The sequence below is a fragment of the Natator depressus genome, chromosome 2 (assembly GCF_965152275.1).
Source record: "Natator depressus isolate rNatDep1 chromosome 2, rNatDep2.hap1, whole genome shotgun sequence".
In the NCBI taxonomy this organism is placed as follows: Eukaryota; Metazoa; Chordata; order Testudines; family Cheloniidae; genus Natator; species Natator depressus.
The window spans coordinates 197,484,199-197,510,510 of record NC_134235.1 but is presented as its reverse complement, the minus strand read 5'-3'; the positions used below and the strand labels follow the sequence as shown (position 1 = coordinate 197,510,510).

The window sequence follows — 26,312 nt, the reverse complement described above, 5'->3', positions numbered from 1 at the left end:
ATTGGATAGCTGTATCCCTGATCCAACTAGTGAGGAACGTACCTCCCTGCAACCTATGTTGCCCAGATGGTTCTTTTGCCTATCCTGCATGAGGAGTCATGTAACATAGAATAAATTCTCAAAGTTCTGACCTGTCATGCAATGGTCTCACTTAGGTTATCTGGGACAGTTCTATCTCAGGTTTTAAAGTCCTGGTCAGTAATGTGAAGAGATGTCCTCAATCAGGACAGCATAGTAGGAAAAGCTGTTACTGTAATATATTACAGTCCTTTAATTTGCTTGTGTTTTAGAATTGCACAGAATTGCAATTTTACACATAAGCATAGGCAGAGAATATGGAGTAACTTTGGGACTGAGGTAGCTATCCTGCAAAAGCCAACATGGAAAGTCATGGGGACATACTTTGAAATGTGGGCGCCTGCAGTAATTTCAATCTGCAAAAACAGAAATGTACCCATTTGAACCTGCTAACCTAATGTTTGAATATGTAAGGCATTTCCTACTCATTAAAAGGATATAGAACATCCTAATTGCTGTACTTAGGTGGACAACATCATTATATCAGTGCTTCAGCTGCAAATCTCAGTACATCAAATATGGACTTAACTGCTGAGCCACTAAACGTACTTAAATGCATGCACTAGATCTGGCTTCAATGAAATGGTTGTAGTATGTGGGCCTGTTTATTTTAATAAGCCCTTTAGATAAAATACACACTATCTAGATAAGACACATTAACCAGATAGGAGTGCTGAATTCATGAAGATGTCCACAAAAATTTGTCTGAGCCATGTATTTATTGCACTCAGCGTCAGGTTTTGCATTGTTGTGGTCCTGTGTTCATATAGTCCTGGGAAACAAACCAGTGGTCAAATTCTTAGGCCTAAATTCTGCACTCAGACACCTAGGTATGGCTCCCGATTTAGTTAACAGAAGTGTTATGTGCGCACTCAATAGACTTATCAGACAAACGGCCAAATTTAAGCCTGGTGTGAACAAGGGCAACCCCACTGACTTCACCTACTTGACTTATGGCAACTGCTCACACCAGATCTAAATTTGGCCCATAGCAAGTGTGCAAAGTTATAGAAAGTTGTCTGACTTATAAATGTGAGAACAGGCTTGTTCCCTCTGAGTAGTTATTTTTTGTTTTAGAAGGAACAGAAAGCCTTGACACATACCAGCAAAAAAAAACCGTTGGATTATTCTGTAAGTGGCAGGTCTGACATACCCGCTAGGCCGGCTTGTCTTGCTACCTCAAGAGCTGCCCCAGGCACCATTCTGAGTTCACAGTACAGACTGGAATGTCCTCTCAGCACTTATTTAAAAGTTTCATAATGAGCCCTGAGCTATGATAAATAATGATGATCAGAAGACACCGTGTCTGTGAAAACGCGGTATCGGGTTTTTTTGGTTTACTTTCTCTCTGTATTTGATATAAAATGTAGGGCTAGTATTTTGTAACCATTTAGTAGTAATTTATTTTATGCTTTATCATGTTGGCAAGACACAGACCCAAGCTGCAAAATCTGAATACAAGGTCAGTGCGGGAGTTTTTGAACGTGCACAGACTTGTTCAATGTTTTTATCTGAGGTTCCAGTTTGGCATATTATGGAGAGAAACTATTATGAAATTTGAAATCAAGATTAGGTTTGGATGTTGAATCCAAACACCCTAAACTGTGTAGTGACTCAAGTTTCTATTTCAATCCCGTCTCTAATGCTAGCCTAAATTTAATGGGTTTGATTCTTGCCCCCAGCACCCTACCCGCTTCGTAATTAATCTTTTTTCCCCTATCACTTAGACGTTTCAGTGGTAGTTCAGCTCAGGAATATAATTGTCAACAAAACAAATTACAGGAGAGGTCCTTCTAATTAAAGCAACTCCACTAACTCTCAGAACAAGTTCAATGGAAGTTTCAGCAAAAGTACTGCTTTAAACTGACATCAGCAGAAAGTAAAACTAGCTCGTAGGCATTGAACTGAGAGCTGCATGAAGTGTATGAGCTGTATGTGGAAAGATGTGGCATACCAGAGTTACACTGTACATCTTTGTCTTTGAAATTATTTTATTCCTGGTCCATGATTAGAGTTAGCAAAAAATTTTTGCCCAAAACTTTATTTTTGCCAAAAGATGCAGTTTGGGTTCACTTACCAAATATATGTTGATGTCAGCAAATTGTTTTGGTAAAGAAGAAAAAATCAGTTTCAATATTTCCAGCAATGAAAGTTAGATTCACCAGGGATTCACAAAATGGAGGAGGACAAGGTGGTGATGCCCCCTGTCCTTACACTCAATAGCTCAGTGGACAGGGCACTCAGCTGGATGGGGGAGACCCCGGTTTGAATATCCACTCTGGAGCAGGGATTTAAATGCAGGTCTCACTCCTCCCGGATAAGCGCCCTAGCCATCAGGCTATACGTTCTCTCTCTCTTTCTCCTGTTGAAGCTGTTCCACTTTGTATACACATTTCTATATTCTTTGGGCTAGGGAGAGTGAGTGAGAATGACTCCATAGCCCAGTGGTTAAAGCACTAATTTGGGAGGGCGGCCCCCGTCCCTAGATGAGCACCTAAGTGCTTGGGTGCTTTTAAAAATCCCACCCTATATTGAATTTTATCATATATCTCAGTGTTTATGTGGCTCCTGTCAGCTTCTAGCCTCTTATTTCACAACATCTTGAGTAGAAGTATGGTGACACAGAAATAAACAAGGCAATTTATCATGGTGTTTTCTACTTCAGAGGGCTTTATAGAAAGCAGTACTTCAGCAGGATATTTTCATAAATCTTTTCCAAGTAGACCTTTGCTTTACCACAGATGCTGGGCCAAATTCTGATCTCTGTTCCAGAAATGTTAATTCAGAGTAACTCCGCTGAAGTAAAGGGACTTACTGTGGATTTACACCAGTGCAACTGAGAACAGAACCTCACTGGATCCCCATTGCTCGAATATTCTGCAACCAGAAAAATACAGCATTGATGAACTATATTTAGACAATTCTCATAAAGTTAAATCAGGTCTTCGGGAGCCCCAGAAGTAGACCAGTAACCAGTAGGAGATTGGACTTTTTCCTACATTTGTGTCTGTCTAAGAAGATGCTACAATGAGCTGTGTAATTGTTGAGGTAGTCAAATGTAACATCTCTACACTGAACTTGAATTGCTAGTGAGGTCACAGACTAATTCCCTAAATCTCTCTCAGAACTTGAACAGACTAATCACTTTCTTTCTTAAAGAAAATTTTCCCGTTTTTGGCCAGCTACTTTACTTTTCTCGCTAAAATGATGATTACTTAAAACTTTTTGTTTTATTGTGATATTTCTCCATTCAAGACTCAATGAAATAGAACACAGCTGTTCTGAAGAGCTCTTTCCTTCCTCTGTCAGTGTAGGTGAATACACTTTAGCAGTTGTATGATACTGAAGGAGTAAGGTATTGCTCAGTGGGAGTAAGGATGCTGGGAGCATTAGCCCTGATAACAAATTAAAACCAAACAAAAAAGAAAGCTAGCAAAACTAAACAGCTTTATTATACAATTACTGAATACCATTTAAGAACTGGCCAAAGTGGGCAGCTGATTAGGAAGTTTAGGGCGGATCCATCTTCTGTGATGATGACCAGACCTGGCAGCACTAGCTAGGGTTGTCAACTTTCCAATTTCTGGAAACTGGACACTTCTGCTCCTCCCCCTGAGGCCCACCCCCTGCTCCACCCTCTCCGCCAAGGTACCACCCTCCACTCACTCCTCTCCCCCCCCCCCCCGTGCCCAGCCCGGGGGACCACCGCACTCTCCCCATCCCACCAGTTACCTGCAGGGGGGAGGCGCTCTCCTCCCTCTGTGCCTGCCCCCCAGCACGTTCAGCCACTGTCCCTGGCAGCTGGGCCCAGACAGGGTGTGGCCTGCTGCCACCGCCTCTCACAAGCAGGCTCTCTCTGAGGCAGCCCAGTCACTACACTGGGCAGCTGGGCTCTCACACCAACCCAGAGTGGAGTGGCCGGCAGGAGAAGTGGGTGGTCCCACCCCTTTCACTCCCCAGCATATTTCTGGCTCACTCAGCCTGTGACCCTGGCAGCCGGGCTCAGGCAGGGAGTGAAAGGGGCAGGACCACCCACTTCTCACGCTGGCCACTCCGCTCTGGATCAGCATGAGAGCCTACCGGTCGGCTGCCTGGGAGAGAGAGAGAGAGCCTGGTTGCAAGGAGGCAGCAGGCAGCAGTGGGAGAAGGACAGAGTCCCACCCACCCCCAGCAGACAACTCTGGGGAGCATTTGCACCTGTATGCCCCGCCTACACATTGCTCCTGCAGGTGACAACCAGACTTTTGGTGTCCAGTCAGTGTTTCTGACCGGACACTGTCAGGTGTCCTTTTTCAACCAGACTTTCCAGTCAAAAACCGGACACTTGGCAGCCCTAGCCTCCGTAACAGAAGGAGAAATCTCTTGTTAGCAAATTAACAATAGAAGCTATCAGCACTTTTTAAACATAGAGTGCAATATCTAAACACAGCAACATGAAAAGGGGGTTGAGGGGAAGTAAAAAAGAACAACCAAGCACTACTAATGAAAGTCTGATAATATTGTCCAACTGAAATTACATATCCCATTGACCACAGAGTCCATCTTTTTAATTTATAAAGCTAGCTTTACCATTATTCCCACTGGCCTGTTTTACTTATAGCTCAATAGTTCCAGCTCCCTGGTGCTCTACAAAGTACATTTAGCTGTCATTTTAAAAACCTTGTATATTAATGTAAGTAGATAGGGAGGAATGCTTTGATGAGAGAGGAAGTTATATCCTATTAACAGTTACTGATAAGAAACACTTTCATACCTTCAGCACCTTTTTTCTCTTTCCTCCAAATAATTGACCATATCCACTTGTGGCCACTGATTATCATATGTATTACTGTGGTGCCTGAAGGCCCTATTGAAGGCCTTATTGTGCCAGGTATCACACAAATACATAGTAAGAGAGAACCCCCTCTGCCCTGAAGAGTTTACAGTTTAAAAAGACAAGACACAGAAAGGATGGGAAATAGGAAGTAGTGTTGTTCCAGCTTTTATGGTGGGGAACCGAGGCACAGAGACATTAAGGGCCAGATTTTCAAAAGAGCTCCACACCCATTCGGCATCTCCATGAAGTGGCCAGGCTGAGCTTAATGAAAGAGATTAAAAAAAGGGGACAAAGCTAATATTTAAAAATAGAAATGGCAGTAAAATAGCCTGTTAGTAACATGATCTGAAACATTCATGATCTCTCACTGTAACTAAATGATATTTAAACAGAAATATTGCTCACTGACTGGAGTTGATACTGTTCTTACATTGTTGGCATTGAAGTTGACACAACCTACTAACTGCTTTGAACAGCAACATGATTTAATTCTGCCATAATCCAGTGAAAATGGATTTGTTCCAGTAATTTCAAACTGTGATAGTACTTAACCTAATCCATACATGAGTTTTACTACTGATGGCACTGTTAGAGAGAGAAACAGACTTTTTTCTTATTTATAGTAATGTTTGCAAGTGACTGATGTTCACACATATGTGTTTATAGTTTATAGTTTGCAAGTGACGTTCACTCATATAAGTTTATAGATGCATTTGGGACAATCAGATGTAAGATGTTTCATGCATTTTCTTATTTTTGATCAGGTTTTTTTACTGCTTTTTTAAGTGTCCATTTTAAGTACATTGAGATAAGAGTGATGCTCCAGCTTTTTTTCCCCAAGTGGTTACAGTTAAATTCACACTCAGCAGTGTGTATGAGTAGTTCATATAATTAAGTTCCAGTATGCATGACCAGGCATTTTTGAACAATGATTTTCACATTTCACAGGTTGCCCATTGACTTAGCATAGTTAGGTTAGCGTTCCTCATTCTCTTCCCCAGTCCCTATCCTAATGTTATGCCTTCTGTAACTTTTGTCACCTTTCTAATCACCCCTCATTTGGAGTTCATTAATAAATCTATGAAACAACACTGGTCCTTGTACTGATCCTTGGAGCACCCCAATGTTAAACTGAATGCTGAAAATAGAGTGACCATTTATTTCTGCTCACTGTCTTCCATTTCTTAGCCATTTTCTATTCCATGACAGCACTTTGTCGAGTTCAGACACTTTTCAATATCCTCTGAGTAAGTGGGAGCCCCTGGGAGTCACATTTCAGCCCCTGGTTCCCCCCTTGTCTGTAATCTGCTCCAGCCTTGTACTGCTAGGAAATCACGTCTCCCTCCATAGTGGCTTAGCTGTGCTGGCCAGTAAGTTGGGGTGTAATCCAGGCTCCACCTGTTCCCACCCATACCCTACTCTCTCTTCACTGACCTGCACAAGAGGGTGAGTCATGGCCTCCACACTGCTGCTGCCCTTCCCCTCACAGTATGACCTACAATGTGGGTAGCCCACACAAGCAAATAAGGGGGATACCTTCTTGCCCTTCGTGATGACTTAGTTTCTTTACTACCATCTGTAAAGTGTTTTGTTTAAGACTTTTTGAAAATCCAAATGAATTATATGAACTGATTATCCACATATTTTTATAGACAGACGTTCGAAGAAGATTAGTAGATTATTGGAGAACAATTTTCTTTAATTAACTTAATAGAAGTGATGCTGTTTTGTCTCTATCCTGTCATGTTCATCGAGGTGCTTTGTATTTCTCTATTTAATCTTTGACTATTGGCTCTTCACATAATGTATTCATTCTGGATCCTCCTAATTCCCATTTTATGCTATTACCTGCCTTAGTCTGTGTTCCTTGGTGTTGGCTTCATGTAGGCTGGATTTCCATATTCTGAAGGATTCCTATGTTGGAATAACTTCTTGAACTTTGTCTTCCAATTCCTCTCTTCTAAAGGGGAATGAATAACTGTCTCTCCTGCTTCAGTAGCCTCTATGCTGAATGTAAGGATGCTAGTTTTTCTCATTGTTAACTTTAGAGTCGTCTTTACCAAGGCTTCGTCTTGTGCAGAATGCACCTACTCATCTTATCTATGGGTTAGGCTACCTTAAGCAAATCAGATCTGTGCTTTGATCCCTCCTCTGGCTCTCAATCTGTTTCCATGATCATTGACAGCCTTGGTCCTGACCTTCAAAGCCATTAAGGAATCATGCCTCAGCTACATTACATACTATATCTCTAGCTATGAATCACCAAGACAGTTGCTCTTCTCTGGAACAATTCAATTCACAAAGCTCATGGAAAAACACATGAAAGACAGTGATGAGATGTTCTTAGACAAGGGGATCCTGCTGTTGAATGAACTTCCAGAATAGATTACACAAATCCAGAGTCTGACCACCATTAGCTCATGCTGCAAGACATTGTTCTTTTGATAAAGCTTCCTCCACCTGTCTAGAATGACATTTACAACAACCACTACCCCATTTAGAAAAACCATTCCCCAACATTATCTCAAGAAGCAGTATCTTGTACCTGAGAAGGAAAAAATTCAAAGGAATCTGTGAAGTACACTAGGGGTCTTGTTATACCAATTTAAGTAATGTGGGACATGCTTAGATCTCATGATTGTAGACTGTGGAAGGAAAGGGATGGGGATGAACCATTGCTTCCCTGATATGTAAAGCGGAATCACAGGAGGGACAGCGGTTACTGCAGGCTCTGGACTGTTCTGGCAGCTGCGACAGCCCGACTGTGGAACTCAACTTTTCTTAGACCTATTTGGAAAATTTCTGACAAAAGTTTTTCATTAGAATTTGCTCATTTGTTCAAATCGAAACTTTCCGCAGAGACTGTTCGAATTTGACAAAGTTCCTCAGGAAACCAGGGCTGATAGTGCTCCATGAAAGAATGTTGGGGCCCTGTGCACTAAGGCAGTTGGGAGACCCCCACCTTCCCTGTCCCTGGGGGAGAGAGGTCCCAGGGCTGTGTATCAGGTCCTGCCTCTGGGGGGCATCATGGGGAGGCTCCAGGATGAAAGGGAGTTGCGGGGGGGGGGCGGATTTGTGAGAGGCCCTAGGTGTGGGTGTTGGAGACCAGTCCCAACCTGAACTTATCGTGCAGTGGTTCCTGTCCGGTGGGGCTGACCCAGCTTCCCACTCCAGCTCCCATTGGTTCTCATCACATTGTGCAGGCAGGGCCCTCCTGCTGCAATGCCCAACCAGCTTCCTGGCCTTCATGATTTTTGTTGGCGTGTGTGTGTGGGGGGGGTAGTTCTGACCCCCTCAGCCAGTGATTCCCCCCTCCCCCAAGATGCACCAAGTCATCTTGGTTAAACTGAGCCTGCTGATGGAGCTTTCAAAATCTCTTCCCCAGGGGCTGTTCAGGACTTCCACAGTCTGTGGCTCTGAGGCAGTCACTGCCCTGGAGGCAGATACCCTGTTTACAGGATTCATGACTCAGGAGCAGCCAGCCAGGCAGACTGCCAATGATTCAGGCATCCCAGGGCTTACAAAGTCAATAGTTTGGGGACAGCTAGCCATGGAGACGGTCTCTTTTTTGCTGTGGATTTCAACGTTTTTGGTTTTCATTCTGAATAGTTCCCTGTGGTTTTGTTCCTATCTTTCTCTGCACACCTCTAATTGTGCTCACCCCTGGACTTGGTGTAGGGAGTAGATCTGGACCAAAACATTATACTACATTGTGTGCTTTTATATAAAATTTCAGCAGTGAAAAGGTTAAATGCTACAATTTTCCAACTCACAGGGTTACTATAATTCTCTTCCGTGAGCAGGCTCACTCTGTGTACAGCATGTGCTCATGCAGATTCAAATGATGAATTGGGAAGACTAATCCGCTGTACAGCCTTGTGTAATTCCACCGCATGTGCTGTAAAATCCTATTATGCAACGAACGTAACCTGGCAGAAAGGGCAATGACATCAAGCCCAAATCGTGTCCTCTGTGACATGTGAACTCTGAGAACTCTTTCTCAGGATCCAGCTTTAGGAGCTTTTCCAAAAAAGTGTCAGGCAGCACAACTTCAAATGCAAGTGACAACTCTGTGAGAATGTATGTATATGCTGGACACCTCTTAACTTAGGTTGTAACTCTTGATAGATGTGAAGAGAATTTTTAAAAAATATTAATTAACATAAACTGATGAGGATTGGTGGTCCCTCAATTTCGAATATGATCTCTACCACAGATTTACATATAGGTCCTGAGATGACTCAGGAATCTGATCCTGGAACCACAAATCTGCCTGCAGTAGGTGCAGGCATTTTTGTGGCAGGCCAGTGGCCTGCTGGGAGAAGGTTATTTCTTTTTTCTTCCTCCTCTCTGTTTTCATCTCTGAGGGCAAGGCACTTCTCCTTCTCCTCCTCCTGTCTGTTGGAGGATATGCCGCCATTGAGGTAGGTTGGCGGCTTGCTGTTCCCAGCTTGTGATGTCCACATCCTTTTTTCTTAAGATATACTGTCAGTGTGTCTTTGTAGCATTTCCTCTGACCACCACCGGATCTCTGACCATGGGTGAGCTGAGAGTAGAGGACTTGTTTTGGGAGATGAGTCTGGCATCCGCACACAATGTCCAGCCCAGTGAAGTTGGAGCAGGAGGATCATTGCTTCAGTGCTGGTGACATTGGCTTCAGCGAGGATGCTGACGTTAGTGCGGTGATTTTACCACTTGATGCGAAGGATCTTCCGGATGCATTGTTGGTGATACCGCTCCAAACTTTTGAGTTGCTGTCGATAGGTCACCCAGGTTTCGCATCCACAGAGGAGTGTAGGAATAATTGTCTTACAGACCTGGATCTTGGTGTCCTGCTGTAGGTCACGGTCCATAAAAATGTGTCGGAGCAATTTCCCAAAGGAAGCACTTGCGCACTGAATCCTGTGCTGGATCTCACTATTGATTTTTGCATTTTGAGAAAGCTGGCTACCAAGGTGCTCAATTGTCTCCGAGGTCTGACGCTCGTTATTTGTGTTGGGACATGTGCAAGGCCTGAAGCAGGTTGATAAAGCACTTTAGTCTTCTCAATATTGAGTGAGAGTCCTAGGCTTTGGTAAGCTTGTGCAAGACAATCCAGTATGGACTGAAGGTCATTCTCAGTGTGCCCAAGGATGACACAGTCATCAGCATACTGAAGATCAGTAATGGACGCTTTGAAGACTTCAGAGTTCGGGCAGAGATATTGAAGATTAAAGAGCTGCCCATCCATTCTGTATTGAATGTCAACTCCACTGGAGAGGTGGTCTTTAAGAAGGCCCAAAATGACTGCTAAATAAATGGAAAACAGGGTTGGGGCAATAATGCATCCTTGCTTAACCCCAGTTTTTATTACGAAAGGTTCTGTCTCAAGGCCATTACAGAGAACCATGGCAGTCATCTGATCACTGAGAAGCCTTAGGATCTTAATAAATTTTGGACGGCAGCCAAATCTAGCCAGCACCTTCCACGGGGCTTTGCGATGGACAGAGTCAGAGGCCTTTGTCAAATAGATGAAAGCCATGTAAAGGTACTGATTTTGCTCTTGAGACATTTCCTGGATTTGGCGGGCAATGAAGATCATGTCAGTTGTCTAGCAGGATGATCTAAAACCGTCAGTATTTCCTCAGAAAGGGGAAGTAATCAGTTTAAGAGGACACAGGCATGAATTTTCCTTGCTGTAGATAGCGAGGCAATGTCTCAATAGTTTCCACACTCCGACTTATCTCCTTTCTTAAAGATTGTAACAATGTTAGCGTTTCTCAAGTCTTCTGGAATCTTCTCATTATACCAGATATGAAGAAAAAGTTTGTGGAGCTTCCCTACCAGTTCTTCACCTCCAAACTTGTAGACTTCAGCTGGTATGCCATCTGGCCCTGCTGCCTTGTTCTTAGTTTGCATAATGGCTCATGTTACTTCTTCGAAGGTGGGAGGGGTCAGCAAGAGATTCTCTTTCATGTCATTGAGGTATAGATTCAATAGTGGCATCAGAGACAGTTGACTCATGGTTCAGGAGTAACTCAAAATGCTCCTTCCATCTGGCTTTGCTGTCCTTAAAATATGTTGACCTGTCTTGGGCTCAGAGTGGTGTGGGGCCATGGGAGCATGGGCCATATATGGCCCTTCTTGCCTGAAAGAAACTCCTCATGTCATGTTTATCAGCATATAAAGCTCAATCTCCTTGGCCTTTTCTCTCCGCCACTTATTTTTGATGTCATGGATTTTTCTTTGGGTTTCAGCCTTGAGTGGCCTGTATGACTTTCTTCTGTTGGTGTGATATGTCATTTTGCCACATGCAGTGAGCTTTTTTCTGGTCAAGCTGGCCCCGAATCTCAGCATCGTTCTCATCAAACCAATCTTGGTGATGGTGAGTAATACAGCCAGTGGACTCAGCACATGCCGAGAGAACAGCAGTCTTTAATCCTTTCCAGAAATTTTCATTGTCATCATCAGCTGTAGGAATAGTGGCAAACTTCTCTTGGAGATGCTGCTGAAGTTTCTCCCGAATCACTATATCTTCAAGGGACTTGACGTTGAATTTCTTTTGTACTGATTTTGCCTGCTTGCGATGCCTTGAGGCGATCTGGAAATTCATGATTGATCTAACAAAGCGATGGTCTGTCCAACAGTCATCGATTCCATGCATGGCCTTTGTGATGCGGACATCCTTCCAATCTTGAGCTTTAACAATAACATAGTCAAGAAGGTGCCAGTGCCTGGAGTGAGGGCGTCTCCAGATGGTCTTATACATCTCACTTTGTCTAAAGAGGGTTTTTGTGATGATCAGGCCATGTTCTACACACTTGCTTAGGAGGAGGATGCCGTTGGAGTTGGCCTTTCCTACTCCTTCTTTTCCGATAGTGCCATTCCAGAGATCTGACTCCTGCCTGACTCTAGAGTTAAAATCTCCAAGGAGAATTATCTTGTCCTCCTTGGGAATGTTGGTCAAGATTCTGTCAAGATCTGTATAGAATTGTTCCTTGATATCCTTAATAGAATCAAGCATTGGGGCATACGCACTGATGACGGCAGCAGACTGGTTGTTGCTGAGCTCAAGATGAAGAGTTGTAAGACGTTCATTGATTCCTACAGAAAATTCTATAAACTGACTGACAAACTTATTCCTAATTGTAAAACTGACACCATGAATGCACCTGTCCTCTGCAGATTTTCCTTTCCAGGAAAGTAGCCTCCACCTTCTTCTCTGTTGACCTTCATGCGGGCACCTTATCTGACTCCGGGCAGCATCGTTGATATTATATTTCACACGTTCCCTGGTGGCGAGAGCAGTTCTTCTTGCTGGCCGTACATTATCTCTGTTTTCCATCAGGGTGCAAACTTTCCATGTAGCAAAAGTCACTGTCTTTTTATAGGTTTAACCACAGGCAGAGTGATCCCACTGGATGCAGTAATCCAGCCAGGAGTGTATGAGACAGCCTAGGTTTAGGGCACCTTTTCTATCCCTCTCCCCATGAAGGGTGAGCAGAGGGGATCCTAAAGAGTACTGCTGAGTCGCGATAGTAGCTACCTGTCTCAGTCCAGGTGCCAGATGACCATCTACCAGGATATGAAAACTACACTGTATATTATGCCTTAAACATACTAATATATTGTATTAAAAATTAAAAGAACATTAAGGTTGCAGAGTCAAACTCTCCAAAGTTACGAATGACAGAATTAAGGTTGCCTGTGCCATCTTAATTCAGCCCCCTCCTACATGTGCATTATATTAATGTGACTTTATAGGACACTGAAAGTTTGTGGCAGAGCTAAGAATGGAACTCAGATCTCTTGGGTACCAGTCCAAAGCCTTAAACACAGAAGCATCTCCTTGTTGTTCTTACAACCCTCTGCCTTATTCACTGTCCATCCCATGCATCTACAGGGTCCTGTAGATCATGAAATTATAGACTGCATCATAATGTGTATATACACAAGAGGTCTGAATTTTTTAATAGAATTTCTGATTTTGCTGCAGCCAGGAACCTGACATTTTGTTTTGTCCTCTTGCCCTGCTAAAATCTACCTGCAGCTGTCTTTAACTCTCCAGCTTTTCCCGTGAACAGAACGGAGTTAAAGCACTGCTGGTCCTGGCCCAAGCATACCCCTGCTCCTATTTGCCATGGCAACCGGGAATGAAGGATATTTAATGCAGATACAATAAGTTAGACTTACCACCTAATTTAGGAGGTGCTTGCTACAGAATTTGGTCCTACTGTGCAGCAAAATACTCAGAACCCTGATTACACCTTATCAACAAATAGCCAGTATATGTAGCCTCAGTACCATCTCTATATTCTAATGCCATTATAATACCCTGGAGACGTCCCCTCTAGGTCCCTGTCCAAAATTTTGGACCAGCCAAAGAAGAGACTGCCCCCAAGAGAGTCTGTTGCTGGCTTTACTTTGATCCTTGTGTATGTTGGGACAAGATTTAGAGAGTTTAGCTTGTGCTCTGTGCCCTTTCAATGCTCATGCAGTACAGGTGCTATCAACAAAGCTCATGATTGTACGTCTCACAACTGAGACTTAAGCAGATCTCAGTAGTTGGAGGGGGAAATGCATCATTTTGTAGTGGTCGGAATACTTATCTTTTAAAGTTTCTGGCATTATAAAGGTAGAGTGCTGCTTGAAACCTTAAAGTTGTTTGGTTTTTTGAAGAAAGGTTAGTATCTCAGTTTCTACACAGACTCCCAGCTGAAGGCAATTTGTGCTTATTTTGATAGAGGGAGTGGAGAATAGGTAGAAGTAGCTGTGGATGAGAGGGTGACCATAAAATAGTCACCTCTGTGTTGCTGAGAAAAGCTATTGGGTTAGTTGGATTGCTCTATGATGAGATTTTTCTTTTGTTCTGCCTCTCCCTCCTGTCCTTGATGTGCTATTCTCTGCCTGAAGGATATTAAAATATATTTTGAGGCTTCAGATCTTACTGTAAGGGAAAGAAAGGAAGCTTTCTGATAGAGAAGTAGCCAGGGGCAATAAAGAAAGCCCATAAAAATAAAGCTACAAAGGAAATATTTTTGGTAGACAATGATTTGTTGACAATGGCAATGCTCTTTGTATGCACTAGCTGAAGCTGGAAAGGAATTCTCAGAATCAAATTAATCATTTCAGATAAAGTTACCAAAGAGAAAATGAAAAGTAATGCACATTGGAAAACATAATTCCAACAACACATATAAAATGATGAGATCTAAATTAGCTGTTACCACTCAAGAAAGAGATCTTGGGGTAAATCTCTGAAAACATCCACTCAATGTGCAGCGGCAGTCAAAAAAGCAAACAGAATGTTGGGAATCATTAAGAAAGGGATAGATTATAAACAGTAAATATCATATTGCCTCTATATAAATCCATGGTACACCCACATCTTGAATAGTACATGCAGATGTGGTCACCCCATCTCAAAAAAGATATATTGGAATTGGAAAAAGTTCAGAAAAGGGCAACAAAAATTATTAGGGATATGGAACGGCTTGCATGTAAGGAGCAATTAATAAGACTGGGACTTTTCAGCCTGGAAAAGAGACAACTAAGGGGGGATAGAGGTCTATAAAATCATGATTGGAGTGGAGAAAGTAAATAAGAAAGTGTTATTTACTCCATCATAACACAAGAGCTAGAGGTCACCAAATGACGTTAATCAGCAGAGGTTTAAAACAAACAAAAGGAAGTATTTCTTCACACATCACACAGTCAACCTGTGGAACTCCTTGAGCCAGAGGATGTTGTGAAGGCCAAGACTATAACAGCGTTCAAAAAAGAACTAGAGAAGTTCATGGAGGATAGGTCCATCAATGGTTATTAGCTAGGATGAACAGGCATGGTGTCCCTAGCCTCTGTTTGCCAAAAGCTGGGAATTAGCGATAGTGGATGGGTCACTTGATGATTACCTGTTCTGTTCATTCCTTCTGGGGCACCTGGCATTGGCCACTGTTGGAAGACAGGATACTGGGTTAGATGGACCTTTGGTCTGACCCAGTATGGCCGTTCTTACACCAAATGTATTTGCTAGAATGTATTAATATATATTTTTTAAAATGTCTGATGCCTGTAACATCGTATTGCCAATTGACAATTCGTATTGCCACGAATTCAGTGCTTTAATGGCTGTTTCTGTATTGTTAATGCTAAAACTATAACAAAACAATAGAAAAGAGAAAAGAAATTCAGCTACTTCTAGAGTGGATAATAATAGCTATTTAAAAAAGCATAGCGGCCAGAAACAACAGTTTTGCAGAGGCAGTGAAGAGTAACATTGTATCCAATTGAAACTATGGGAGAAATTTAGCTAGGCAGAATGTAATTTTAAAAAATGGAATTTGGCCAAGTGATATGAGTTATAGTAATATTCTTTAGAGGCTTGCAATTCTCTCTCAGAAAACTAAAAAATTTTACTGATGCTCTTCAGTTTGGATACGCCAGTATAGATTGATGTGTTGGTTGCTTGTCAACAAATGAGTGACAGGAAGTAGCACCAATCAGATTTTCCCAAAGGTTTTGATAAAGGAGATAACAGTAGTCCTACCCTCTCTCTCTCTCTCTCTCTGCTTCTTGCTTTGTCTTGCTCAAAGATGCTCACAATAAAATGTGCTTGCTCCATCATGTCTGCATGAAAAGGAATAAGAAATTCAGGATGGAAAAAAGGGGGAATAAGCAGGCAGAAATCTCTTGCTTCTGATCTCCCATTTCTACCCTCTTTTATGCTGGTATCTTTGCTTGCGCTGTCTTCACAGCTTACAAAATAGGGTGTTTAAAACCCAGGGTAGACCCATTTTGTTTCATTTGCCATATCCTTCTTTCCTCCCTTTCTCACTTTCCTGTTTTCCTTCAAACTGGGAGCCTTGTCCCAGCTGCAGTTTAAATTTACTAACCTACCTAAATGCTGCCCAACTGCCTCCAGAGAGCTGTGACTGAGTTGGGAGAGGAACAATTGATTTTCCTTTGAAGCATCCTACTGGAACTTTAACTACAATAACACTTCAAGGGTAACAGCTACATCCCCTGCTAGGCTCAGCCCCCGCTCTCAAGAGGCCATCAAGTTGATTTTATATTAAAATTTAGATTAGACAGCTGAATTGCAAGCAAATTTGCAGTGCCCGGTACCATTTCTTAAACTGCAGAGTTGAGAGGAGAGAAAATAGGGGGACAGGGACAAGAGCGCCAAAAGCAAGCAGCTGTAATCTGCTCTTCCAATCAATCTTTTCTGAGCTCACCCATATTTATATACATATTAGCTTTGTATTTTTAATGATAGCTAGTGGCCCAGGGACCATGTTTAGTTTTATTTCATGAGAACTGGAAGTAGCCTTTGAGCATTAAATTGTTGCCAAAAGAGCAGTGAGATGGATAGGATATAGGAGTCTCGGGGTCAGGCACTCCCAAAAACAAATTTCAAATGAAAAAGACTTAGTCCAATAACAATGATCCATCCCACTGCAAACATTATTGGTCTGTTGATATGCTTGAAGTGGCTGAAGGTAATTGTTTTTGCCTTTGTGACTTACAGAGATGGGCCCAAGCTGCATACTACAATTAGAATCTAGACTGATTTACCCCAAAATGAGTGGGGTTTGGATCCAGGGTTTTGGTGTGAGCTCAGCTTTACTCACAATGTGCTTGAACTATGCATCAGTACAACACCAACACACTGGCAATAATTAGCTCCTATGCTGAATTATCTGGGTGAATTACAACCCCAGTGCTTAAGACCATCAGACTGAATGTCCTATTTTCCAAGGATGGTGTGACTTTAAAAAACAAAAAAACAAAACAAAAAACTTTCTATTTACATAACGTAATTATTAAGTGACAATTTGACACTAAATAGGCAAGTTGAGTTTTACATTTAAAAAAAAAATATTTTTTACCCAGGCTACTAACTGGTATTACCGCAGTTAACATGTAAAAGGGAAGATCTTTATTGTCATTAATTTTCAGAGATAAAATGTAAGTATTATAATACTCATCTTACATGAAATACAAGGACTTTGAGTTTTCACTTGCCTAAGTTTAACACCTCAGATTTGAATAACTGTACTTAAAATAGAAATTAAAGTCACAAGTCTGATTAGTTTAAATATCTTTGAATTAGTGAAGTGATACACTAGCTACTGGGTCTTCTGCTAAGGGATGATGAGAAAGCCAAGTCTGATGATGAATCTAAGGTAAAGATATTTCATAGTAAACGTGGAAGCTTCAGATATCAGAGTTAATATAGTGGCAGGTACTCCATTAAAAGAGGAAGTGCCAGCATCAGTTAAGATTTCAAAGGAAAAGGTGGTTTGAGAGAAGTAAGAAGCTTCATTAAACTCCATTAATGTTCCCAGTAGATAAATTTTGCATCTACATTAATTCCTTGATTCCACAGAATGCAGCACTACTGAGCTTCGACCAATGATGCAAAGAGATTTACATGAGCTGAACATCTGTGATTTCCTGACTGACCTTCTAAATACGACTTTTTGTTAGAATTACGTTAGTTGCAGCTTTAATAGTTTGGATTTTTTCAACAAAAAGACAGCTGTTTGAATTTAATTCATTCTGTATCCTTACAGGGTCTTCATTCTGGTGCCTACTGGACATTGTTCCTATAAAGAACGAGAAAGGAGATGTAGTACTGTTTCTGGCCTCTTTCAAAGATATAACAGATACAAAGGTGAAGATTGCTCCAGAAGATAAAAAAGAAGGTCTGTATAGTTTCCAACAAACACTGATAAATACTATTGATACTTCACGTTTTGAGATATAGTCACCATTAAATAAAGGAGTCGGGGTGGAAATTCTTTTGAAGTTCCCTTTTAAAATTCAAAAGAGTACATTTATGTAGGACTTTTGGGGCTAGAAATGTAACCAAAATCAAAGAACTAATGATATGGAAAATGCAATTTTGTTCCGTTTTATATTCGTTTTAATTTAGATCTTGCTCCACATTCTACAAGTTAAGTATCAGGGGATAGCCGTGTTAGTCTGTGTCAAGGTTCCTTCCCCACTCTGAACTCTAGGGTACAGATGTGGGGACCTGCATGAAAAAACCCCTTAAGCTTATTTTTACTAGCTTATGTTAAAACTTCCCCAAGGTACAAACTATTTTACCTTTTGCTCCTGGACTTTATTGCTGCCACCACCAAGCGTCTAACAAATATATAACATGGAAAGAGCCCGCTTGGAAGTGTCTTTTCCCCCCCAAAATCCTCCCAAACCCCTTTCCTGGGGAAGGCTTGATAAAAATCCTCACCAATTTGCATAGGTGAACACAGGCCCAAACCTTTGGATCTTAAGAACAATGAAAAAGCAATCAGGTTCTTAAAAGAAGAATTTTAATTAAAGAAAAAGTAAAGGAATCACCTCTGTAAATCGGGATGGTAAATACCTTACAGGGTAATCAGATTCAAAGCATAGAGAATCCCTCTAGGCAAAATCTTAAGTTACAAAAAGACACAAAAACAGAAATATACATCCCATTCAGCACAACTTATTTTATCAGCCATTTAAACAAAACAGAATCTAACATATATCTAACTAGATTGCTTATTAGCGCTTTACAGGAGTTCTGACCTGCATTCGTGGTCTGGTCCTGGCAAAAGCAACACACAGACAGAGAGAACCCTTTGTTCCCCACCCGCTCCAGCTTTGAAAGTATCTTGTCTCCTCGTTGGTCATTTTGGTCAGGTGCCAGCGAGGTTATCTTTAGCTTCTTAACCCTTTACATGTGAAAGGGTTTTTTCCTCTGGCCAGGAGGGATTTAAAGGTGGTTAGCCTTCCCTTTATATTTATGACAGTCTGTATCCACAGAAACAACAAGGAGTCTGTGGCACCTTAAAGACTAACAGATTTATTTGGGTATAAGCTTTCGTGGGTAAAAAACCCCACTTCTTTAGATGCATGGAGTGAAAATTACAGATGCAGGCATTATTATTCTGACACATGAAGAGAAGGGAGTTACCTCACAAGTGGCAAACCAGTGTTGACAGGGCCAATTCGATCAGGGTGCATGTAGTCCACTCCCAATAATAGATGAGGAGGTGTCAATTCCAGGAGAGGCAAAGCTGGTTTTGTAATGAGCCAGCCACTCCCAGTCCCTATTCAGGGCCAAATTGATGATAAATTGGCAAATAAATTTTAGTTCTGCTGTTTATCTTTGAAGTCTTGTACAGCCCCCAGCTAAAACCTCTCCAGCACATTATCAACGATCTACAACCTATCCTGGAAGATGATCCCTCACTCACAGAGCTTGGGAGGCAGGCCAGTCCTCACTTTCAGACAGCCCCCCAACCTGAAGCAAATACTCACTAGCAACTACAGACAACACCACAGAAACACTAACCCAGGAACCAATCCCTGTAGCAAACCTCGTTTCCTACTCTGTCCCCATGTCTACTTTAGCAACACCATCAGAGGAGTAACCACATCAGCCACACCATGAGAGGCTCATTCACCTGCACATCTACTAATGTTATATATGCCATCATGTACCAGCAATGCCCCTCTGCCATGTACATTGGCCAAACAATATAATGATTGGACATGTCTGCATAAAGGTGTTTACTAATAGGATTTTCTTTCAACCTTTGCTGTCTTCTCTCTGTCCTATACAGAAAAGACCTTCCACCAGCTATTCATTGGACATAATCAAAGACGGCATAGTAAAACTTACTGATTTCTAAACTATTGAGCATGTCATTTGCAACCACTGCCTTGAGTTCCTGTCATCTATTCTATCCTGAATCCTTCAAAACACCACTGAAACTACTCTTGCCAAGATCCTTAATGATTTCTTAATGGTCACATCTCAGAATATCTACTCCAACCTCATCCTCCTTAACTGCTCTGCTGATTTTGATGCTGTTCATCATGCCTTCCTTCCTGAAATCTTGTCCTCCCTGGGCTTTCATGATGATGGTCTTCCCCTAGTATCCTCCTATCTCTCTGGCTGCTCTTTTGGCATCTCTTCCACTATGTTGTCATTCTGCTTCCATAGGATCCCATTCTTGGCCCCCTCCTCTTCTTGCTCTAGACTGTTTATTTGGGTGATCTGATTTGCTTACACAGCTTCAATTACTATATTTATACTAGTTGATTGCCAAACTAACTGCCCATTCTTGACTAATTTCACTTCATCTTGACTCAAATCTCAGATTCTGTCTCTGACCTTCCCTTCTGAATGTCTCGGCAGCAACTCAAACTTAACATAACCAAAAAAGAACTCCTCATGATGCCATCCTTGAAATGGCCACTCGTCTGCTGCTCTCTCAAACAGCTGAGTTTTCTTCCACACTGCTCCTATGTATGTATAGTTCTCCTTGAATTAATCTGTATGGCCACTACCTTCTCCCAAAAATCCACTGCTGCTATGAAGCCGATAAGAAATCATCCAAGCAATGATGGCTAGCTTGTGCAATAGCTTACCAATGGAACCACATGATGTTAACTTCATTTCCTAGGTCATCTCTCTACCCTTCAGTCTTGTTGTTTGTCACCCTTGCTTGTTGCTTCTTCTTTCAAATCAGACGGTAAGTTCTTTGGGCCAGGAACCAGATCTACTTGTATGTTTGCACAGATTCTAGCACAATGCATTCCCAATTGCTATATGCTTCCCCAGTAAAAATAAGAGTGACTGGTAGTAGTGGAGTCTACAAATCCCATACTGAGCAGAGGCAGAAGGAGGAGGGGAGCTTCTTCTGCCTGCAGGCAAGCAGTTTGACCACACTCCCATACAGCTGCCACAACTGCCAGTCATGGAGGGAGGCACCCTCACCTGCAACCAATGAGGGGGAAAAAGGCCTGCTATAAGAGGAGGGCGATCAGAGAGGGAGGAAAGCCAGAAAGGCCTGGGACAGGGAAGGGACAACACCCCTGCACCAGGCTGCCTCCAGGAATAAGGCCCAAAGAGACACAAGCAGACCCCTGGGCCTAATTAGAGGCCACAGTCCAAGAACTGCCCTGATCGGGGACTAACCAAAGGAAACCAACAGGGAGCAGTAGAGACCCCCTGCCAAATCACACCAGGGACCGGTGACACAGGCGTTAGAGGGCAATGAACAGTCTCAGGCTAAAACGACAGGTTTGAAATGGCCTATATAAACATAGCCAGAAATTTGTAATATTTACTCCTTGGCCTGATTCGGATTTATATTAAGATTATTTCACACCGCTCTGGCAGTGTACAGGGGATTGAAAGTGGCTGTAAATATATATAATAAATTCCCACTGACTTTAATGGCTGCATGATCATTAATACTTAAGGATACTTTATAACAGCATGTTATATACTAAAGATCAGTTCCTGCTATTATTCTGCAAAAAAGCTCCCACTGAAGTCAGTCTTGACAGACAATGGCAGGATAAGGCCCTACTGCTTCAATTCTGCACTCATATATGCACATGCATACCACCGAAAGTTGGGAAAAAGTGCATTTAAGGGATGGTAGTAGTCTCTCTGTCAGACAGCTGCTATGGCAGTCTGCTACTGTCCTTTAAAAGTAACTGTTATGCATTTAGTGCCGCTGTTTCTTTTTTTTAATTAACAAGCTCTTTTGCTGGACAGTAAGCATGTTGTAACTTTCCACCGTTTACACTGTTAATTTGCCTTTACACAAATAGATTGTTTCCCCAACCCAGTAATATATCGGAGAAATCCCACCATCCTCCTTGTTTCTTTAAAAATACCTATAATTAAGCACTGTTGTAAAAGATAGCTTTTCAACATCCTCTTTGCCAGATTTGGAATACTGTAACAAAATTGATGGTCTTTTCTTTCCAACGTACAGAAAATCTCTTATTTTAGAAAAGCAATTGTTCCCATCAGAAAGGAGAGGGAAACACTAGTTGTTTTGCAGGGCAAAAGTTATTTCAATGCTGTGTACTAAGGTGGGATGCCTATTGGCTAAATTCTGATTGTGGATACATCTTTTTAAATCTGGAGTAACTCCATCGAAAGCAAGCAGATTTAAACTGGAGTTACTGAGATTAGAATCTGGCCCTCAGTGTTGGAAAGTTTAGGGCTCTATTCTGCTTTCATATACACACAGTAATGTCCTTTGACTTCTCTGGCGGTTACAGTTGTGTTTCTTAGAGAATAATTGGCCAAACAAGTAAAACTTGAGTCCTGATTATCAATGCATTTCTTAATCTGAAATCCTGTAAAAAAATTTATGGTGGAGAAAATTAGGCTTAGGTAAGAGGGGCAATATTCATTGTGACAATATTCAACCCCCTAAAGTACCTTATGGAGACCATTGTATTAAATTTATGAATGTTTTCTGTATGATTGAGTTCTATTCGATGGGGGAGGGCTACCATAGCTCCTCCAGGAACTAAAAATAACAGGGGATGATTATCTTTGGTAATCTGATTAGGGGTGGGGAGGAGTTAAGGCTGAACAGCCCCCCAGAGAAACTAAATGAATCCTTTGCATTGTTCTTAATGGCTGAGGATTTGAGGGAGATTCCCACACCTGAGCCATTCTTTTTAGGTGACAAATCTGAGGTATTGTCACACACTGAGGTGTCATTAGAGGAGGTTTTGGAGCAAACTGATAAATTAAACAGTAATAAGTCACCAGGACTAGATGGCATTCACCCAAGAGTTCTAAAGGAACTCAAATGTGAAATTGCAGAACTACTTACTGTAGTTTGTAACTTATCATTTGAATCAGCTTCTGAACCAGATAACTGGAGGATAGCTAATGTGACGCTAATTTTTAAAGGGCTCCAGAGGTGATCCCGGCAATTACAGACCAGTAAGTCTGTCTTCAGTATTGGGCAAATTGGTTGAAACTATAGTAAAAAAACAGAATTGTCAGACACACAGATGAATATAATTCATTGGGAAAGAGTCAACATGATTTTTGTGACGAGAAATCATGCCTCACCAATCTACTAGAATTCTTTCAGGGGGTCAACAAGCATTTGGACAAAGGGGATCGAGTGGATATAGTGTGCTTAGATATTCAGAAAGCCTTTGACAAGGTCTCTCACCAAAGTCTCTTAAACAAAGTAAATTGTCATGGGATAAGAGGGAAGGTCCTCTCATGGATCGGTAACTGGTTAAAAGATAGGAAACAAAGGGTAGGAATAAATGGTCAGTTTTCAGAATGGAGAGAGGTAAATAGTCATGTCCCTGCGGTGTCTGTACTGGGACCAGTACTATACAATTTATTCATAAATGATCTGGAAAAAGGGGTAAACAGTGAGGTGGCAAAATTTGCAGATGATACAAAACTTCTCAAGATAGTTAAATCCAAAGCACACTGCACAGAGCTACAAAGGGATCTCACAAAACTGGGTAACTGGGCAACAAAATGGCAGATGAAATTCAATGTTTAATAAATGCAAAGTAATGCACATTGGGAAAACATAATCCCAACTATACATATAAAATGCTGGGGTCTAAATTAGAGATCTTGGAGTCATTGTGGATAGTTTTCTGAAAACATTCATTCAATTTGTAGCAGCAGTCAAAAAAGCTACCAGAATGTTGGTAATCATTAAGAAAGGGATAGATAATAAACAGTAAATATCGTATTGCCACTATATAAATCCATGGTACCCCCACATCTTGAATAGTGAATGCAGATGGGTCGCTCCATCTCAAAAAGGATATATTGGAATCTGAAAAGGTTCAGAAAAGGGAAACAAAAATGATTAGGGGTATGGAACAGCTTCTATCTGAGGGGAGATTAATAAGATTGTGACTTTTCAGCTTGGAAAAGAGATGACTGTGGGGGATATGATAGAGGTCTATAAAATTGACTGGTTTGGAGAAAGTAAATAAGGACGTGTTGTTTACTCATTCTCATAACACAAGAACTAGGGGTCACCAAATGAAACAGGCAGCACGTTTAAAACAAAAGGAAGTATTTTTTCACAATGCACAGTCAGTCCGGAACTCTTTGCTAGAGGATGTTGTGAAGATCAAGACTATAACAGGGTTTAAAAAAGAACTAGATAAATTCATGGAGGATAGGTCCATCAATGGCTATAAGCCAGGATGAGCAGGGATGGTGTCCCTAGCCTCTGTTTGCCAGAAGCTAGGAATGGGCGATGAGGGGGGTGGATCATTTGATGATTACCTGTTCTGTTCATTCCCTGTGGGGCACCTGGCATTGGCCACTGGCAGAAGACTGGATACTAGGTTAGATGGCCGTTCTTATGTTCATACATTGTGATATCCCCAGCAAGCCAGTCTGCCTAATGGCCAGCTCCTGTGCCTTATTTTCTCTTCAAGGACAAGGAGTAGTGCAATGGCCAGCAGTTACCACACTGCACTTGGTCAGCACAGTGCATTTATTTTTAAGATAATAGCCATACAGAGAGAACATACAAAAACAATAGAAGTTCCTACCTACTCATTAAACATGCTAGAAATCGCCCATCTTCCACATGGGGAGTCCGGTAGGCCAGTGTCTCTTCTAGCCCTTCAGCATGCAGCAAGTTGTTCCACTGTAATAAGTATTAAATATAATTAAATATTTGTAGGGCCAGAGAAATAGTGAGTGATTCTACAGTGAGTGGTTAGGGCACTCCCTTAAGAGGCGGTGGATCTCATCTCATCAGGCCTAGGGGTATTTGAACTGGGGATCTCCCACATCTTGGGTGAGCGCTCTAACCTTGGGGCTTAAGGTTATAAAGAGGACTTCCTACCCTTCTTCCTCCTTGGCTGTTTAATGTGGTGTTAGGTGGCCTCTCAGCACATCTACTGGGTCAGGTGTTGCAAGTAATTTAGAGGAGCATCTCCCTGTTCATGGATTACTCTTAGAAATAGTTGCCTCTCTGCGGCTGAGACTTAGGCACCAAACTCTGTGAGTGGGGGGTGCTTAGAATATACCCCTCTGCTAATCGTCTTTCATTGTCTAGGTTCGGCAGCTCCTCACCTAGTGGGATGGCTTTGTGGATCACATTCTAAGGCATCTATTTCTCCCCAGGGGTGACATAGGGAGCTTAGGTGCCTAACTCCAGTTTTGTGGATTGCAGTGTTGTTCCAGTGATTTTTCTAGGTGCCTATAAATTAGGGTCAGCATCACAATGCTTCTCCCTTTTGTGGTTCTGAGCCAGGGAGAAAATTCCTGACGCTTTGGAGGACAGACTATTAGTTGACATTAGTACCTGGGGCCTGATCCAGCTCCCACTGAAGAATGGAAAAACTCTGTCACAGGCTGTCTGGCCTTTTAATGCAAGCCAAGCTCAGCCTTTCCTGAAACCTAGCAGCCAGCCCGAAGCTGATGGTGATTTGGCAACTGAAGGCTCATTAGTGACCTTACCTGTGAATGGGTTAGGAAAAGACTATACAAGTATGCGCTGGTGTGGGGAGACTGCAGAGAAGGCAGGACTCTCCTGCAAGTAGGAGAACCCACAGAGTAAAGCTCCTGTGGGCGGGAGCCATGAGCTAGATCCTACAAGGGCTGAGGAGATCCCATGGGGAAGCTGCCAGAGTTCCTGGGGAAGGGAGGGAAAACCTGCAAAGATAAGAAACTACAAAAGAAGAACTCTGCAGGAGCAGGATAGGCTCTTGTGGAGGAGGACCCGAGGAAAGGATAGTAAAAGCATTTGAGTGGAGCCTGAGAGGGCCAGAAAACTAATTAGTTCAGCATAGAAGGAAGAAGCCAGAGGCATGAGAACCAAGGGGAGGCTGTGTTGAGCACAGGCTATGGGGAAGCAGCACAGCGGGGCTTGGAGATAGGAAGCCGCCCAGGGAAACAGAAGCAGTCTGAAGAAGCAGTGCTTCATACAGGGTCCCTGGGCCAGGACACAGAGTAGAGAATGGGCCTGTGTTCCCCTAGTAGCCCAACCACAGGAGCGGGTTAGGCTCCTGGGAGGGAGGCCCAGTACAGATCCTCCAGCAAGCAACAGAGAAGGAAATCTGAAGAAACAAATTAGGCTTCTGTGTGGAGAAGCCCTGATGAAGGCGACTAAGAACACTTCAGTGGAGCCCCAGAGGGGTGGAAGAGTTATTTTGGTCATTTAGCTTGGACTTTCGGTTGGACCTTTACTAACCCTGGAAGGGTACTGAACTTTAGATTACTTGGCTGGAGGTGAGAGGCAGACAGCCTGCAGGAGATGTTGGAGATGAGGACCCTTTGCAGTATCATGCCCTAACACAAGGGGGTACTAAAGGTGGTGAGTACACTACCTTACAAACTCCTTCATACTTCAGTGGGAATTGATTAGGTCCTTAGATACTACACTAATATACATTATATAAAAGCTCTAGGCCCTGATCCAACACCAATGGAAGGTTTCCCAGATTTAAACAGAAGCTGTGAAATGGAACAGAAGTAGTGAAATATGACCACCAGGGTTAACTAAGATCTGAGGATTCTTAGAAAAGGTGTGAACAATAACTTCCTTGAAACTGCCTCCTTTTGCTCATGACCTATGGATAAGTACCAAATAAAAGACTTTACCATCTCACAGGGACGAGA

The 26,312-nt window shown here is 42.2% G+C and overlaps 1 protein-coding gene across 1 annotated transcript in view; it reads left to right on the top strand.

The window, feature by feature from the left end:
- Window positions 1–26,312, top strand: part of KCNH8 (potassium voltage-gated channel subfamily H member 8) — a 382,295-nt gene that overhangs the window by 138,154 nt on the left and 217,829 nt on the right. The window contains exon 3 of the mRNA XM_074945675.1: window positions 17,449–17,580. Coding sequence (XP_074801776.1) covers window positions 17,449–17,580 — 132 coding nt within the window. The remainder of the gene's footprint in view (window positions 1–17,448; window positions 17,581–26,312) is intronic.